Raw genomic sequence first — 18,592 nt, forward strand, 5'->3', positions numbered from 1 at the left:
GAGACAGCAACTCACACTTGCATTCAGATCTATGGGCAATTTAGAATCACCAGTTAACCTAACCCATTTAATTCCGTGTCTTTGGAGTATTGGAGGAAGCCAGAGTGCACGGGGACAACCCATGCAAACTCTACACAGAAATGCTCCAGCCAGATGGTAAAGTCCAACTCAGGACCTTGCTGTGAGGCAACAGTGCTAATTACGCCGTCACCACACCTCTACATGCCTCAGTTATTGAAATGAAATGATCAGGGAGTGTAGGGAGGGGCGGATATCTCTTTGGAAGTACTGCTAAAAACCTGAAACTCTGAAAAGTGAAGTGCCTCAATCCCACATCTTTTAATGTTACACCTTGTGGCTGGAAATCACAAATCCATTATCTAGCAAGGTTTCTGCTTCATAATTCTAAATGTGGTTTTATGAACTAAAGTACAATCAGATAAATAGTAAAAGATTTAGCTTAATTAAAAACATATTCCAGTAGCACAATGCTCATTGGTACATTAAAGACATTTAGACAGCCAGAGCATAATCTGCAAGCTGAGGCGGCGCAACGAAAACAGAAAAGCGTGAGAAGGTTTTGAAAGTCTGCATATTATGAGAAATACATTACTGAAAGTAGAGATCACCTTTACTACCAATGTGTCCTCTATCATCTTTTTTAATGTGTGAAAATACAAGTAGTCATTTCATTACATGTGGTACCACTCCCTATCACTGCAGTTGTTGAGAACAAGTTGGTTCTTTCGCCAATAGCTCAGTGAGAATTCAATTTAACACATACTGCCACCTACTGACAGAAAGCACTACTGCAGCAAAGGTAGCATGGTAATATTTCCATGCCAGGTTGTAGGAGGACACCTAGTGGTAAATTACACATCAGGACCTTGTTTAAAACTGTTGAAAAATTGTACACAAAGGGAAAGGCTCAGAAAGCACAAAACAAATGTGAAAAATGTGTTTATTTGGGGATAAGTAGTTTGGGGATAAGGCATTTCTGCTTCAGTGTTGGAAGTCACCTAACTGGGTACGTGCACCGATTTATGTAAATTATTAACCAAAGATTTCCAGGTCAAAGAGTAATGTGCTTTCAGATGTGGGTGTAGCGCAGGTATTTCTTTCCAGAAGGCACTTCTTCAGTTGTCACACCATTAGGAAACAGAGACGCAGCTTCAGCATCTGAGAGCGAGGGAATGACCATGACTTTGTCACCGGGCTGAAAAACATAAAAGGGTATTTTAGACACAGGGTAGGCGCCTTTACTATTTCATCATACGACATTCCCCCAATAAACCACTTTTTAGGAATAAACCTAAAATGTTAAATGAAATTTAGGAGGCAGTTAGCCTACCTTAAAAATGGTTGGTGCTTCAGACCAAGAAGTTTAACACAAATTTAAAACTGACCCCCCAAAAAACAAGATGTAACATGCTATTGGTGGATTTTGAGTCAGCTAGCTTGGAAAGAACCATTCTGCATTCAGCCTTAGTGCTAGGCCAATTGTCTACTCACTGCAGGCCCATATTTAATAGAACTTAAAAGCACTTTATGAGTCTATATTAGCAAAAAGTGAATATTTCCCAACTATTTAAATCATTTCTATAAAACACTAATGTTTTATAATATGACAGACTGCTATAGTCTTGGTTGGAAAAAAATTTCCATGGAAAAAAATAATAATAAAATGAACAGGCTGCGTCCCAGGACGATATTTACCAGATACTGAATGTGAGTTTTTACATTTGTAATAATAACATTATTTGCCATTTGCAGTCTAGTTCAATTATGCACACTTGGCATGGATAACTTATTAAGAGCTGCTGCTCAGTAGCTGCGCAGGTGGTGTTACATCAGTTCTTGTTCTCTGTTGATGACCTCGCTTGCTGACTGATGCCTTCACTACGTACCTTCCAGTCAACCGGTGTGGCAACCTTCTTCTGTGCAGTCAGCTGCAGAGAGTCAATAACTCTGAGCAGCTCATCAAAGTTTCTTCCTGTAGTTGCAGGGTATAGGATGGACAACTTCAGCTTCTTGTCAGGGCCGATCACAAACACCTAAAGTGGAACGAGATAACACTCCTTAACCACAACACTCTGGATATACTCTGTTTTAGATTTAAAAATTTTCAATATGTCCAAAAATGCTAAAACAGTAAAATGGTTTTCTTTCCTAACTGAATTAAAATAATTAAATAACTGGCCACCTTGTTAGGTATGTCTGAAGTTCAATGAAGAAGAAAAGGGGATTTAAGTGAACATTGTTGTTTTTGCCATGTGGGCTCTCTGAGCATTTCAGAAAATGTTGAGAATGTTTAAAAAAGAAAAAAGAAAATAGAAAAAAAGAGGAAAAAAAAACATTTTTAAAAACTGAGCAGTAGTTCTCCGTGTGAAAAGTGCCTTGTTGATGCCACAGGTCATCAACAATGACACACCAGTCAGGTTAGAACAGGAGACTGAGGCTGAGACTGTTCGATATAACAATATATATCGGATGACCATATAAAAACGTCTATCGTTTCATTTTACGCAATCATTTGTTTCGTGGTGTCGCAAAATAAACAGTTTACGGCAATATTTTTTCATCGTTCTGATGGTAACTGTAGTGGCTATATTAATTTCTTAAAGTTCTCTCTTTCTCTTATATTTTATATAACCACACTACGGACGGACAAGCACCTGTTTTTATGCGTTGTGGTTAGCAACAACGACGGTAACAGCCTCGCGTGTCCACTTGTTTATGTTCCACATAAACCTTTCACAATAAAGCTCAAGATCCTGTTGAGACTTTTCAAAATAAACTGAATCACATGAAAGAGCAGATTATTTACGGATGAGAATTAAAAAAGAGCCGCCAGGTGCTAAAAAATAAACCTTAGACTCAAACGTTAGAACAGGCTTTTCCCCGCAGCACCCCGTGTAATAAATACTCACAAAGAAAACGGCGGCTGTTACAACTTATGTCTAAAAATGTATAGTTTCATGCATCGGTTAAAACACTCGACTCCAGCTACATGACGCACAGCTGGAAACACTTCCTGCAAGTCGAGCTGCCCGAGATTCACAGAATTTACAGAAAATGTTACATTTTTGTGATTTATATCGTTATCGGGACGATAGAATTCTTATATCGGGATATGAGATTTTGGTCATATCGCACAGCCCTAACTGAGGCTACAGTTCAGACACCAAAACGGGACAACAAAAAGGAAATACTGATCTGATAAATCTAAATTTCGGCAGTGAGATTTGGATAGTGTGGTCAACTTTGACATTTGTGTCATGTCACAAAGCTCAAATAATCTCAAACTGGTTTCTTGAACATGAAAATGAGTTCACTATCCACCAATGACTCATTGCTATCCACCAATGGCCCTCTCAGTCACCAGATCTCAAACCAATGAAGCACCTTCGGGATGTGGTGGAATGGGAGCGTCGCGTCATAAATGTGCAGCTGACAAATCTACAGCAACTGTGTAATGCGATCGTGTCAACACGGACCAAAAACCTCTGAGGAATGTTTCCAGCACCTTATTGAATCTGATCATTGCCCGGGACTAGCAAGGTGTGGCTAACAGAGTGGCCAGCAAGTGTACATTTCTGTTTAACTGTAAAAATCAATACTTTTTTCAAGTATTAACTACCAGGTATGGTGGGTAATTAAAACAGCAAATATAAAGCCAAAACATTTCACAAGCATGCAAGTCAGTGCAGATCTTATTGCAAAATAAAAATATGCATCTAATTGTTGTCTGTTCTTTCACAATTATAGTGCTATTTTTTGTTTTACTTTTATTTATTGAAGAAAATAAAAAGTGAATGGGTTTCCTCACACAGCGAGCAGTGAGGGGCATGCCATCTTTGTCTTTCTCATCTGGGTCCAGCATACCCATCAGGACTGACAGCTCCCTCTTGTCATCAGCGATGATGGGGAAAGGCAAGTCAGTATCAGCGTTTTTGCTAACAGCCATCACATCCTGTTCAGAGACAAGAGATACAGTCAGCTTTTAAATGGTTGTTAGTTCACATTTCATCCTCTGTTAATAACTCTGTCCCTCCTGGCAGCCATCTCTCCACTATTGCAGCACAGGTTTGATGAGTGATCACAGATCCTCGGCATGTAACAGCATGTTTTACAAAGGCCATAAGTATATTCGCCTGCTCTATGCCTGTAGTACTATCATTGTTAATTTGAAGAATAAACCATTTGGTGGTGGTGGTGGTGGTGGTGGAGGAGGAGGAAGAGGAAGAAGAAGAAGAAGAACTACTTTTTTTGGAGTGAGGAAGAGAGTCTGGACCAATCACTGGTGTTTCTGAGGAGGCATTACTGTAACATGACAACCCAGTTAAAAAGTGACTGCCTTTTGTCGAGAAAGGGGACACAAAATGCATAATCCATAATAGTTTAACTTTCTTTGACAAACAAAATACATTAAAAATAGTTTACATTGGTAAAAAAGTTTAAATGATATGTAGAATTATCCATTTAAGTCAAAATTAAATCTGTAGTTTTATAAAGTAAAAGGTAAAACCACGGCTGGTGACCAAAGTGCTCTACTGTATTATACTCTATTATAAATACTTAATACTGCTGATTATTTTGAGTTGAAGATTTCACAAATTTAAAGAAAAAGAAAAAGCAGCACAGCTCTGATCCACTCAGAGAAACATTTTGCAGACTATTATAAAAGTTTGGTGCTTTTTGCTTGACCAGGATCAGCTATGATTCCTTACACTCAAAGTAATGTACAAATAACAGCTGTAGTAAAGTCCACATAAAAAAAGTGTGATAACAGTAATAATAATAATAATAATAATAATAATAATAATAATAATAATATACACTACAACAGAAACAAGAAAAACAAGAAAGAGACAATAATTAAGTAAGTAATTGTTGTAAAGACCCACCTTTTAGCACATCCCAGCACACCCACTCACTTCACCAGATGCACCTTGTTTAGTTCTCTCACCTTTGATTGGGTGTGGTGCTTGTCCTTAATTGCACTCACCTGTCACACATTATATAAGGACTGCATTTACTTTTGGCTCACTCTTTCTTCACTCTCACACGGGGCGGCAGCAGAGGTGAGGTTCTGTTTAGGTTTTTTATTTTATGTATTGTTTAAGGTAATGAGTAACTTAAATCTCTGTTTTCTTTCAGCATTGGCAGTCCATGTGTGTCTTTCCTTCCTTCTTTGCTTCATTGATTTGAGAATTATTGATTGGAGAATAAAATGAGAACCCCGTGAATGATTAGATGACTGCTTATTCTTATTCTAATCGGATGAGCCCATGATGCTGATTACTCAACCCTGAGCCTTCCGTCCTTCATAACAGTAATCATTATAATAAACATTATTTCTTCCTCAGTGTATTTTACACTTAATATCATTTTCATACTTTAGTTCCAGTTGAAGGTTGTAAATTTACTTTCATATTCGTTCTTTCTTGCCATGCAAAACTATTTCATTACACTCCTTGCTGGTTTTGAAAATAACTACCATTTAGTGCTTCTGATGAGGTGCATGTTTCTATATACTATTTGCAGCACTTAACCTACTGTATGTGCTTCTTACTGGAAACTTAAATGGAATTTGGACTTGAAGGCTAAATTACTTAATTACTCTTAGACCAGACATGTAGGAGCACTAAAGTTAAGATGAACAGGTTTTTTTTTTTTTTCCTCCCAACGGAGCAGACAGAACCAGATCTTCCCCATCCACAGACAATTATTATCTCTGGAAATGTGAAGAAATTAACCTTAGGATAGATTATATAACCTAATATTACCAGGTTGAGTTTGAAGATAATGGTCAATATCTCTAATATATAGTGCGCCCCCTATATATTAAAGATATTGGCCTTGTAATCAGAAGGTTGCCAGTTCGAGCCCCGGCTTGGACAGTCTCGGTCATTGTCCTTGGGCAAGACACTTCACCCGTTGCCTACTGGTGGTGGTCAGAGGGCCCGGTGGTGCCAGTGTTCGGCAGCCTCGCCTCTGTCAGTGCGCCCCAGGGTGGCTGTGGCTACAATGTAGCTTGCCATCACCAGTGTGTGAATGGGTGGATGACTGGATATGTAAAGCGCTTTGGGGTCCTTAGGGACTAGTAAAGCACTATATAAATACAGGCCATTTACCATTTTACCATCTCAATAATATGTACTTTTCAGCAAGGGTGTCCTGAAGAACTTAAAGAAAAAAAGTTCTTATACAGTTCTTATACAGTGCTTGTGCATTCCTAACCTTGCTCCAGTTGTTGTGATCAGCAACACTGTCAATGGACAAGGCAATCATCTTTACGCCTCGTTTCTTGAACTCATTGCTGATCTTGGCAGCACGGGCAAGCTCAGTGGTGCATACAGGAGTGAAGTCCCTCGGGTGGGAGAACAGGATACCCCATCTGCAGGGGAAAAGAGACATTGTTCCAACTCAACAAGGCCTCTGTTTGGAGCATCAATTAAAAGTAAAAATAAAATGTTAAAATAAAAAGTTTCGATGTGTTCGATCATCTTTATAACAGTCACCGTGTGCAATTCAAATCTTTATAGACAGGGTGTGTTACAAAAATCAAGTCAAAAGTTCAAGGTAACCACAAGCTGAAGAGACTTGTAAAACAATAAGCAAGTTTCCATGCTTTCACCACCCTGTGCTTCTAACATGCTTTACAAACTGATACTGAGAAATATTCTGAAAGAAAAAGATCATTAAAGAGTAGGAGCCGAAACAAAAAAAAAAAAAAGAGGATGAAATAGCAGAGAAAGGGGAACAAAAGGAGGAGAGCTTTGAGCTTCCAAAAGCTCAAAGCTTTTGGACTGTGGCCCCCAGATTGTGGAACTCTCTCCCTTTGAGCCTGAGATCTGTGGACTCAGTGGTCGCTTTTAAAAAAAACAGCTAAAAACTCATCTTTTTAAACTTGCTTTTGGTTGATTTTTTATTTTTAGGTTTTAGCTTCTGTGAAGCACTTTTTATCTTGAAAGGTGCTATATAAATAAAGTTTTACTTAGAGTAATTTCCAAACACAGGCTAAAGCAACAAGTATCTGTGAGTATGACAGAGAGAACAAGACTTTAAATCCACTAAGGAGATACCTGTTGGTCTTTTTAAAGTAGCTTTGGAATCATGTGAGTTTGGGGTCTGCCATGACTTGGATGGATTTGCCCTTCAGTCTGTTGTGACCCCTCATCACATGGTTTAGAAGCATGATGATCAGCTGATTATTGGGTGACTAAACCAGTTTGGGTTTTTTGTTTGCTTCTTTGATGTTTTTGGCTAAATATCCTACGACTACCAGGCTTCAAATGAGGCTGAACAAAGTTTGTTCACCTCTTGGGATTAGAATTTGAACTGGTAGGGGGAAAAAATCCAAATGAGGGGGGAAAGGCACAAGGAAAAGCTTGAAACGGTTTGAACAGATGGCTGCCTCACACAGTGCAACATTTCCGAGGAGGGAAAAATAAGGAAGTTATTATGCAGTCACCAAAACTGGGTGGTGCTCTCATGTTGATGAAAGCTGGAATTATCTGATCCAGTTACACTTTTGATAACGCAATGTGTGCCAAAACTTTAGGATAGCAGAATGACTGTTTTCATTCTTTTTTTTTTTTTTCCAAATATTCTGCTTTCTCTGGCAAAAACTGCAAGGCATTTGATTTGTAGGGATATAAAACTGCATATAGGAGAAGCCTGAATTTTGAGTGGTTTGCCATAAATCATTGCAAATTATTTTCTTGGGTATTTACAAATCAGCTAACAACTACATATTTCAGTTTTTCCAAAGGAAAGAAAAACACCCCAGATATTTAAGTAGTGTTGAAAAGTGTTCCTGTTTAAAGCACATCGTTTTTTATGGGGAGGAGAGAAGAGTGGGGGAAAGAGTACCCAAAGGAAGTTGCATCATGTTATTGGGACACCTCACAGCAAAATGTGCATTGCAAAGTGTGCACCTCGAGCTGTGTGTGGGTGTGTGTTAAATATTATACATACACACGGTGCTCTTTTTCTGTCTGATCTTTTAACCAATCGAGCCTATTAGTGTTGGATGTGTGCACTGCCAAGTTCAAAAATAGGCACACAACAAGGAGTGCAATTAAACCTCAGTGGAGAACAGACTAGAGGGAAAACAAACAGCCACGCACACAACCGTTTCACACAGTTTACACCTCCAGTATGTAATAAACTGCTTCTTGTAGTCGTTTTTATTGTCTAACAGTTTACCTGTTAACAGCGTGTAGTTAAGACTGTTAACTGAGTTTTTTGTTTGTGTAGTTAACAAACTACAAGTGTCTCGAAACCAATAGGTCACGCTTGTGTAACGCTGTCTATGTCAGCCGCCATAACTGGCGAGTAAGATCTGGGAAAAATCTGCTAAAGCTTTTAATCGAGAGGAATCGCGAAGGGATGGTAACTGGCTGACCACGCAATAAGCTGCACTGTTGCAGCATTACTACCAAAACCCACTTAAAACAAGTTACAGTGCGACGTCTGTACACTGCAAGATGACACTCACGAGTTGCCCAGGAAGTCGTGAAACTTGATCCTGCCGATGCTGGTGTCAGCCTCGAAATTTGGAATTTCGTCTCCCAACAGAAGTCCAGGCATGGTCAACTCTCCTGTTCAGCTCAAACACCAGAGATAACGGACAGGAGCAAAATGCTGACCCCACTGCGCAATATTTCAATGGATCCGGATAGAGGCGGATCCATTCGGTCCAGCGTAGCTCACCGACCAACCAGAGGAGAGTCCTAAAAACACGTGACATTAACTATCGAAACAAACAGAGAATAACGACGCAAACGTATTAGAAACAAATAATTAAAAACTTCAAAAAAATAATGTGCAAAGTGTAAGAAAGATATATTGTCAATTTAAAAACGAAGACCAAAATTAATAAAGTAATTCATTACAATATGGAGAACTCGTCATAAATTTTAGGCCTTGTCAGTTTGCTAAAATTTAATTTGTCCACTGTAATGAGTGGTGACAATCTCAATAATAATGACAATCCGATGCTACATTTTTTTTAAATAAGAAAAACTGAGGTCAACTCTAAAGCTATTAAAAAATTATTCAAATAATTCTATAAAAAAATAATTTTTATAGAAAATGAATTAAATGAACGTTCTCTAAAAAATAAATAGACTTAAAAACAAAAGATAAAAAAGATTGCAAATATTAAACCGTACTAACTCAGTCTTATAGAAATCAAATACATGCAAACTTAAAACTACTCAATTTTATACATGTATTTATTCATTTATTTGTTTATTTATTTTGAAAATACACAATTTCTACACAATTTTAGTCGCGATAACTTCGCTAAGGGAATAAAATAGTTTCGAAAACACAACTTCCCAGGATGCTTTGCGAGAAGAACAACAAATATGGCGTCTCGGATCATCTTTTCCTGGACGTGATAAGAATTGTGAAACGTACAACAGATGAGCTAAAGAAGCGACAACCGGGACAGCACTGCAGAAAATTTACCGCTGCTGTGCATCTACACTACACATACCTGTCTACGCCGGTGAGTCAACGGACACCATGCCCTCTCCTAAAGCGAAAAACCCCGGTCGCAGCGGAGGAAGCCCGGTGCTCGGGAGCTCCAACGGCCGCTACGAGTTCATGTCTTTGACAAAGCCGCTAAACCGGTCTTCACCGCCACACCTGCTCCAGCGCCAGGGCTCCGACCCGACCACGGCCCGACTTCGAGCCTCTGAAAGCCCCACTCGGCGCCGGGGCTCCGGCTCCTCCACGGGCTCCGCGAGCGGTCAGGGGCCACCTGAAGAGGATGGTATCCGGCTTAACCCCTCCCTCATTCGCGTAGCGCTCAGCTCCCTGCTGGCCATCGACCTGTGGCTGTCCAAGCAGCTGGGAGTGTGTGCCTGTGAGGACTCGTCCTGGGGCAGTGTGCGCCCCTTAATGAAGCTCTTAGAGATATCGGGACATGGTATCCCGTGGCTGGCTGGTACCGCCTACTGTCTGTACAAGAGCGACAGTGCTGCAGGACAAGAAGTCATGCTCAACCTTTTCATGGGTAAAACTCTGCTTTTTGTGTTCTTTCATGTTGCTTCTTCTTCCAGCATCGTATGTAATCACAGACAAACCCCTCTCAATACATATCAGTGCGCCACTGAGCTGGGTTTGGTGTCACAGCTCCTTGCTCCTTCCTGGTCCTGATTTGTCCTGCACAGTTCTTCTTTATAATTTCTTCACTTAAGCAACAGAAGAACTGATCCCACCTCTCATAACGCGTCAGATAATGAGTATACAGGGTTATTTTTGTGTAACTGGTATTGGCTGGCTCTCACCTGTAGATGTCACCTGTTACATCTTTTGTGATGTTCCTTCACAGCTTGGAAAACTGGTAAAAGCATAAGATTATGTGAAATGGGTCTTAATCTGGAAAACTGGATAGCTATGTAAAATGTTGACTGAAGTGCCAAAGTGGTCTGGGGCTTCTTTGCCTCCAGGGAGAGTCCATGTGACGCTGTGTGAAGCCACAGCAAGGAAATACATCTGATAGTGATGTTTTCAGAAGAGCAGGGTCAAGACCGGAGTATTCTGCAGTGAAACCAGAAATGCCAAAGACCTATATTTGGATTCTAGACGGAGTTATAAACAGTTCTTTAATTACCGAGGTTGCACAGTGCTCGGTTATGTGTTCAGAGTCATAGTTGGATTAAGCAGTTGATATCAGTAAAGCCCACAGTGTCATTTGTGATTGCATGTACTTATTTATTGTGGTTTTACATTATACATTTATTGCTGTACGGTGGCAGTATTACCTCTGTAATATCATAGGAAAACAAATATGTTTAATGGGCTTCTAAGCTAAAAATATGAGTAATAGTTTCATATGAAATTGACCTATGACAAAGTGTGATGGACATTTTCTCTATTTTATGACCTGCTTTCCACTTTCAGATATTAAGGAGAAGTCAGAAACTGAATTAAGCTGTCGTTTAAGCTGGATCAGGCAGAAACTTTATGTTAAGGGGCATTAAATAACAGACTATTGAATAAGGGCTTCTCTAGTTAAACCTCATCTACCACAATAGAGAGATGTGCCCAAGGGTATTGAATAAAGAGTTAAATATGTCCCCATAGTCTTTCAGTAATCATTTAATATTTACTTGCCAACCCTCCCAAATGCATAATGTTAGTGAGTAAGCACCAACTACTGTGGTTCATATCAGCATTAAATAAACACAAGGCTTTATGAAGTATTACCTTAAGTAGTTTAGAGCAAGTAAGCATTGGTTTTGGTAAAATCCCAGCTCTTCATCAAAACATGTCTGGAACAAGACTCCCTCTTACACAGCACTCTGATGTGGGGGCTAAATAGTGCACTTACTTCAAAAGAACAGCTTAAAAGGGAAGCAGCAAGCTGCTGTGTGATAATGCAAACAGTCTAAACCATTTTCTCTCTATGGTTATTAACCTCAGGTCTTAAAAGCAGCAGATAATAATGTAGCCACATAGTAGTTGTCAGTAATGATGGATGCAATGTGCATTTCTGTTTTCATTTTGCTGAAGCCCTTTTATTAGATTCGTAGAAGCGAATTGGCTTCATGCCACACGAGTGTTGCATTAATTTTTCAGTGCTGCAGCCCAGGAGAGCAAAAGCTTTTCATTCTCTCAATGCAGAAACACGACTTAAAAACTGCAGTCATTCCTGTAATCAATGCTGCTGTTGTATCATTCCCTTTCATCATACTGTGAAATTCTTTGTGATATCATTGTGGTACAAATAACAGTTAGGTTTTGGGTTTTGTTAAAAAAAAAATTCAATAAGAAAACCCTGGTCAAATAACAACAATCTTTACCAGATTGCAGATTATTGTAGGCCTTCTACAAGTCTAAAAATCTGCAAGTCAAGTTAACTTTTCACTTTTAATAGGAAAAAATAAAAGTTAGCACAAAGTTTAATTCATCTGCTTAATCTTCAAGATCCTGGAGGATTTGCTGGCACTGAAATGGACTAAATAGTCAATGGTCTGGTTCTTACCTGGTGCTTTTCTACTCTACTTGATCACTGTAAACACTTCATACAACATGTGTCATTCACCTGTTCATACACATTCATACGAGCACTTTCTTCTACGTCGAAGTGCATTCTTTCTAACATTCACACTCCCACTGTAACATGACTCATTTCACACTCGGATACGTCAGTATAGTAGCGCTACGGCTAATGTTATTCAACACCTGTGCGTTCAATGATGTCAGTCATTTGTGGGAAAAAGTTCCATACTAGGATCCAGGAATTGACTTAAATAAAGCACCTAAACCTCTTTGAGAAAGAGAGTACAGGCATGTATTGGTAGTGATTCATAATGCTCCCACCAGATGGTGCCACATTGAAGAATTTTACAAAGAATGTTATAATCAGAGTATTTTCTCTTGTAGTTTTCTATACCGAAATTGCTGTTTTATTGGCAAATTCAGCTCCCCCCCCCCCCCCCCCCCCAAGATGTAAGTACTATAGTATTTTGTAGTGGTGATCAAAATGAGGTTGATCCCAGTTGTTTTTAGTACATTTAATTATTTCTTTACCTATATCGTGCTTTTTTGTTTGTTTATTTGTTTTAATGTGGTTGTGTTGTTGTTGTTTCATGCATTGTAGCATATCTCCATCTTCTTCCCCTGCAGGCCTGCTGCTGGACCTGATCTTGGTTGGCATTGTTAAGGCGGTGGTGCGTCGGCGTCGGCCAGCACATAATCGTATGGACATGTTCGCCACCTTTTCTGTGGACCGCTACTCCTTCCCCTCCGGACATGCCACGCGTGCCGCCATGTGTGGCCGCTTCCTGCTGGCTCACCTCGTGCTGGCTGCCCCGTTGAGAGTCCTCGTTCTGCTGTGGGTGGGCCTGGTAGGGTTGAGTCGAGTGATGCTGGGCAGGCACAATGTGACTGATGTGATATTTGGGTTCTGGATGGGCTATTGCCAGTACAACCTTGTGGAAATGCTGTGGCTGTCCCCTCAAACACTGCAAGGGCTGCTGGGACAGTCAGCTTAAGGACTTAAGGAAATGGTAGTTTATATTTGAGTAAAGGAGCACTTGCACACCTTTTTCCCTTATAGTAATATATTCTCACTGAATTGAAAGCAGCACTATTTCTAAGGTTGGGATCATTTTAAAAATACATTTAATTTGTAACAAAACGATATTTGCTGAAGAGAAATATGAATAATGTTGTGCAGCATAAAGCTGTGTTAAAACAAAAATTGTTTTGTTATAAAATAAATGTTTTTATACATTCAAATAAATATTAAGAATACCTTTTACATCCCATAAGTGTTGTATTGGATATTATGCTGACACTAGAGCAGGGGTGTCAAACTCAAATACACAGTGGGCCAAAATTCAAAACTGGAACAAAGTCGCGGGCTAACGTTAATATTTATTGAAATATATTTATTCCTCCAGATATAAGAATGAGTCTTTTCTTATGGACTCAAACACGTTTTGCTGAAAAACTGAATATGGAACAAGCAAAGCTTAATACTAAACAATATATATATTAGCTGTATAATACCAGTAGGCCAGGTCTAATAGTAATTTGGTATGGCTTCGTGGGCCAAATGTAATTAGGCTGCGGGCCAGAGTTTGACACCTATGCACTAGAGAGTAGATCTTTATCAAAAAAAAACCCGAAGAGTTTTTCATGTTGTGTGACAACTAAGTCCACTACTAGCCCTCTTTCTGAGGTAGCTGCTAGCTTGTCTATAACAAGTAGCAGGTTAATCCCAACAGATTACAGGAGAACAGGTTTGACCATTTACCTTCTGAAGTTCTCTAACTCACCTATGACACTTCTATAGCTTGATTCAAGGATACAATATAAAGTCTACAGTTTCCTGATTTAAGTGATTGTTTGAATAGAGAACATTATTTAAAGTGCAGTCTATGAGCTTTCAATTTGAATGAGAACCACTGTGATTTCAGAAGTGAAGTAAAATAACTCACTAGAATTGCCAGATCAATGATCTGTCTCAATTTTACATTCACAACACAGTTTAATGGGCTCTTACTTACTTTACACATCCACAAACATTATAAGCAAGCTCAGTTCAGTCTTTACTCAATCTAGCAAAAAGTTTTTAAAAGTGAAACAGATGTGTTGAACACAATGTTATGCTACCACAACATTCCACCAGTGGCAGCTTATTCGCGTGCATCAAAAGAAGTGTACTTTAGAGTTGCTGCACAGCTTTAAACACTGTCTGAAAGCTTTTCAGTGAAATAAGTTGTTCAATCTGAAAACCATGGCAAAAACTTAAACTTAAATAGTAGTATTTATTAAACATAATGGGAAAACTGAATTAAAAATATCCAGAATGTAACTTGTTTTATAATTTATGAATCAGACATGCTGGTTTTTTTATTTGTTTTTTGTTTTTTAATGGAAGATTGTATAATTACTCTGTGAATAGTTTTTTTTCACAATTCACATTTACTTGCTGACGTCAAATGAAAACTGCACATATAGCGAACTTGCTTACCTGTCTTCACCTGCCCCCCTCTAGCCTTTCTAGGAGCTAATCATGATATAAGCCCTAACATGTCCTCAAAGCTTTGTTCACAGAGCACAGAGGGCCTTTTTTCTTCTTTACGTGACTACTGATCGGATAAGAAGACATAACATTCTTTTAAGGAGGCACATCCAAACCCTCATAAAGATTAATTGCACCACATATATTTGTCTGTTTCGCTTTAACACTATCTCTCTTTCATTAATAGTCAACCAAAACTGTACATGTAACTGATAACTTATCAGCTCTGAAGGATTACATACACTCAACCGTAATGTTATCAGGTCGTCTACATATATCACTTGCAGAAATTTGCAAACACAGTGTAGTTGGCATATCAGAATTGTAGAGTGTATTTGCTTAAAGGGACATTTCACCCAAAAATCAATTGGCTTAAGAGTTGTCTTCACTTCAATGGAATAAGACACTGCACATTTGTCTTTATTAGGCAGGAATGCAGTATAATGCACACACTTGGGTCTTAAGTACTACAGGAGTATATACTGTACATAGACGTTTTCATTGTGAAATTTACTGAAAAACTAATGGGAAAAAAGTAACTTGATTCACTTGAATGACTCACAGGTGTGCTGTTTTAAATATATATAAAATATTGTAAATATATTGCATGGTTAGGTTTTTTCATTCACATTTAAATGCTCTTGGACATTAAATACATAATCGTATATGAAGGGGAAGAAAATAATGATCTGTAGTTTCATTAACCAATTTTTCAGTCTTGTTTTCTGGTTTTCTTTTAAGCCCATTAGAATTAGAACTTTGCACAAAAAGTAAGAGTTTGGTTGATTATTTCTTTGTTGTAGCAATGCTTCTGGGCGATAAATCTTATACTGCTGGAAAGCCTGTTGTTTCCCCCTAAATGGTGCCACATTTGTAAGGGAAATGCATTTGTGAGTTGTGCAGCAGAGTTGAGTATTTGCGTTGCACCTATGAGAAACTTGCCAAATCTTCTCTGCCAATGCCAAACAGCTTATTCTGCTATCGATTCTTTGTTTTTGAGCTTCTGACTAGCAGCACCAGTGACCCTGCCAGTTAGTGCTCCAAACATGCTACATTTGACTGATCTGGATAGGGCTCTTGCCAACTTCAAGAGCAACTTCAATGGGATGTTCCCCAAAATAAAATTGCAGCATTATTTGGAGTGAGCTCTAATACCGTCTCCAAATTAAAGATCAATTTCCATATAACGGATGAAGTCAGAAGTAGGCCATGAAGTGCATGTCACAAGAAGACAACACCACATGAAAACCATTTTCTCACCCTGTCAGAACCTCGAAACTGCAGGCTGTCTTCTACAGAGGACAAAATGCTGGACAATATGGTGAGACAATCCAGAACAGACTCCACACAGCCAGTCTTATGAGGCCGCCAGGAGGCCTACCATGACTGCCCTTCACAGTAAGGCCCATTTGCATTGTTGGTGTGAGTAACGTGCACTAGAACCTGAAAGTGTGGAGGAACATTCAGTAATGCGTCCAGATTCTGTCTACAGCAGTCAGATCGCCTGTTAAAGTATGGACTCACTACTTTTGAACATTGAGCGGGGGTCCTTCTAGAGTTTGGAAGTTGAGAGGATGGTGTTCGTTAATTTCCAATGAACACATATGGGATCAACTTGTGACAAATACTGGTTGAAGAATGGGATGCGATCCCATAGCAGTGTGTGACCAACCTGGTAACCAGCATGAGCAGGAGATGCCAGGTTATTGTGGCTGCGTATGGTTCGTCCGCATGCTACTGAAGCCCGATTGTTAATTTACAAACTGCTAAATTGCCAACATGTCTTGTGTCTTCAAACCTCAATAATTCAACCCAATAAACGACACAAACAAGAGTAAAGAGCAGACTAAGTTGTTTCGCATTGCCAGAGGAGATTTGGCAAGGTTTTCATGGGGGCAAACCACGTACTCAATACTTCTGCTCAAACCACAAAAGCATTTTTCTTACAAATATGGCAGAATTTAAGGGGAAATAAACAGGATTTCCAGCGGTATGAAATTTACAGTGTTACAACAAAGAAATAACTGAGCAAATACAAATTTCCTGACTTTTGTGATAAGTTTGGAAGCAAATTAGAAGCTAGCTGCAGGGGCGTAATTTCCAGGGGGGTTAGGGGGGTTATGACCCCCCCACCCAATAAAATTATGAATTATCTTGTTAAATAGAGTGTTTTTTTTTTTTTTACTCATTTCAGTTATTATCTGCAAAATAGTTGGATATTTAATCATCTGGGAATTTACCCAGATTTATTTATTTATTTAGACAGAGATCTTAACCCCCCCCCTCCCTCCCCCACCCCACCCCCAATGCATGGAATGCATGGGTAAACACCTGTAATGTAATAATTTCCTCAAGTCCATACCTGATTGCTCTGTCTGAAAATTTAAAATTTCAGTCCAAGAAAATATTGCCTAAAATTTTCTTATTGAAAATCTGTCCTAATTCCTACACTGTGAAATAATTCCTAACAATACTAGAGTTTTACTTTTTTACTTCTTTTTAATGCTCCACCAATGTTTAAAAAGGAGGGCAATAATCTAGATAAGTAAATAAAAAACTAATAAGCTGATTTCTTTTAAATTACACAATTTATTTGCCACTTGTGCCAAAGCAGCAATCAGTTATTTTGTTGGTATCACATTTAGGTGATGCCATGTTTAGGTTTACTATTTCATTTATTATGTTATGATATGGTGTGTGCTGCAAGGGGTTCATGGATGAATGGACATGAGGTATATGGTTTTGTTTCTGCATTGTACATGTACTAAGATGCATGGATAAATGTGGAATGTGCATTTGTGGAAATCGCCATCGCCAAAAGGACTGAATAATGTCTCTTTTTCAACTACAATAATGAGTGATATAATGTTCGTAGATTATATATTTGATGACCTTGCTCTTTGACCTTCTGAACCCAACGTGAATTTCAATGTTTAGTCAAAACACAAGAAACAATCATGTTTCACTGGGTTAGGTATCACTGGGTTAATAATTATCCACACCGACCAAATGACTGAACCTGTACGCGAAGTTTTTCAGTGCACATATTGCTGTATTTCCCAGAATTATTTTGATGTTTAATCCATTTTGGTCCAATGCCACACTCAGTAGTTGATTAAATGCCCAAGTGAGGTCCAACATTAACATTAAAATTTTAAATGACGCAAGTAATTAATGTTGTTAATGTTGTAACTGAAATGTGTGTTTGACGTGGCATTGTCACAGAGGCTATTGACCCTTCCCATTAGAACGTGGAGGGCGTGAGAAGAGACGTAGTTAACCGTTTTGTGTCCTTGAAGCTGCTCCACTTGTGTGCCAAATCTGAGTGAATGTTTATTTCTTCTTCTTCCTGGTAAAATTGCAGTGTTATTTAGGAAATTTTTGCTTCTACTAGGGATGCACATTGATTCCATAGCTGATGGCAGTGGCTAATATTTAATCTGTAATCGGTGCATTCATTTTGCACTCACTTACTGTTCAAAGATGTGTGATTAGAAGGTGAAAGTACATTTTCAAATAGTTTTTTTTTAATGATAAATATTTTTTTTCTTTCCCAGTACAACAGAGAAAATGAAGGGATATGAACATTAGCTGCCAGTCGAATCAATACTTCAAATAGCAGTATCAGCTAATTACCATCATTATAAAACTAAGCTTAGTAAGTTGAATGGGAATTTTAAATCCTTTTTGATTGGTTTATAATTCAAGAAAGGAAAAAATAGTTGTGCTAGTACTACAAAGAAAAGCAAAGACACATTATGAATATGTTTTTGAATATCTGCATGAGTTTTAATGCCGTGTTTGAAGTGTATGGCTAAACCACTCTGTCAGGAGGGAGCAAATACTTGAGTCAGTTGCACAACAGCTTGCTCACTTCAAACACACACCTCAGTACTGCCAGAGACCAGAAGTTACATCAGTTTTTTTGTCCTGTATTACGTGTGTTTGACAAAAAGAAAGTTTCGTGTCCTATCTCTGGGGTCTTTTTTTTTTTCCACCGGTTTGTGCTAGTTGGTCTAAGCCAGATCCAGATAC

The 18,592-nt window shown here is 38.7% G+C and overlaps 2 protein-coding genes across 2 annotated transcripts; one reads left to right on the forward strand and one right to left on the reverse strand.

The window, feature by feature from the left end:
• Positions 1-613: 613 nt before the first annotated feature.
• Positions 614-8,709, reverse strand: prdx6 (peroxiredoxin 6). The gene is made up of 5 exons (XM_085150284.1): positions 8,507-8,709; positions 6,244-6,400; positions 3,830-3,973; positions 1,908-2,054; positions 614-1,216 (listed from the first exon to the last, which is right to left on the reverse strand). Exons 1-5 carry the CDS (start codon positions 8,596-8,598, stop codon positions 1,091-1,093), a joined length of 666 nt encoding a protein of 221 aa, XP_085006410.1. The 5' UTR covers positions 8,599-8,709; the 3' UTR covers positions 614-1,090.
• Positions 8,710-9,341: 632 nt separating this feature from the next.
• On the forward strand, positions 9,342-14,314 carry plpp6 (phospholipid phosphatase 6). Its single transcript, XM_085150283.1, has 2 exons — positions 9,342-10,033; positions 12,652-14,314. The coding sequence occupies exons 1-2, from the start codon at positions 9,541-9,543 to the stop codon at positions 13,017-13,019; spliced, it is 861 nt and encodes a 286-aa protein (XP_085006409.1). The 5' UTR covers positions 9,342-9,540; the 3' UTR covers positions 13,020-14,314.
• Positions 14,315-18,592: the final 4,278 nt, after the last annotated feature.

The sequence above is a fragment of the Neolamprologus multifasciatus genome, chromosome 23 (genome assembly GCF_963576455.1).
Source record: "Neolamprologus multifasciatus chromosome 23, fNeoMul1.2, whole genome shotgun sequence".
In the NCBI taxonomy this organism is placed as follows: Eukaryota; Metazoa; Chordata; class Actinopteri; order Cichliformes; family Cichlidae; genus Neolamprologus; species Neolamprologus multifasciatus.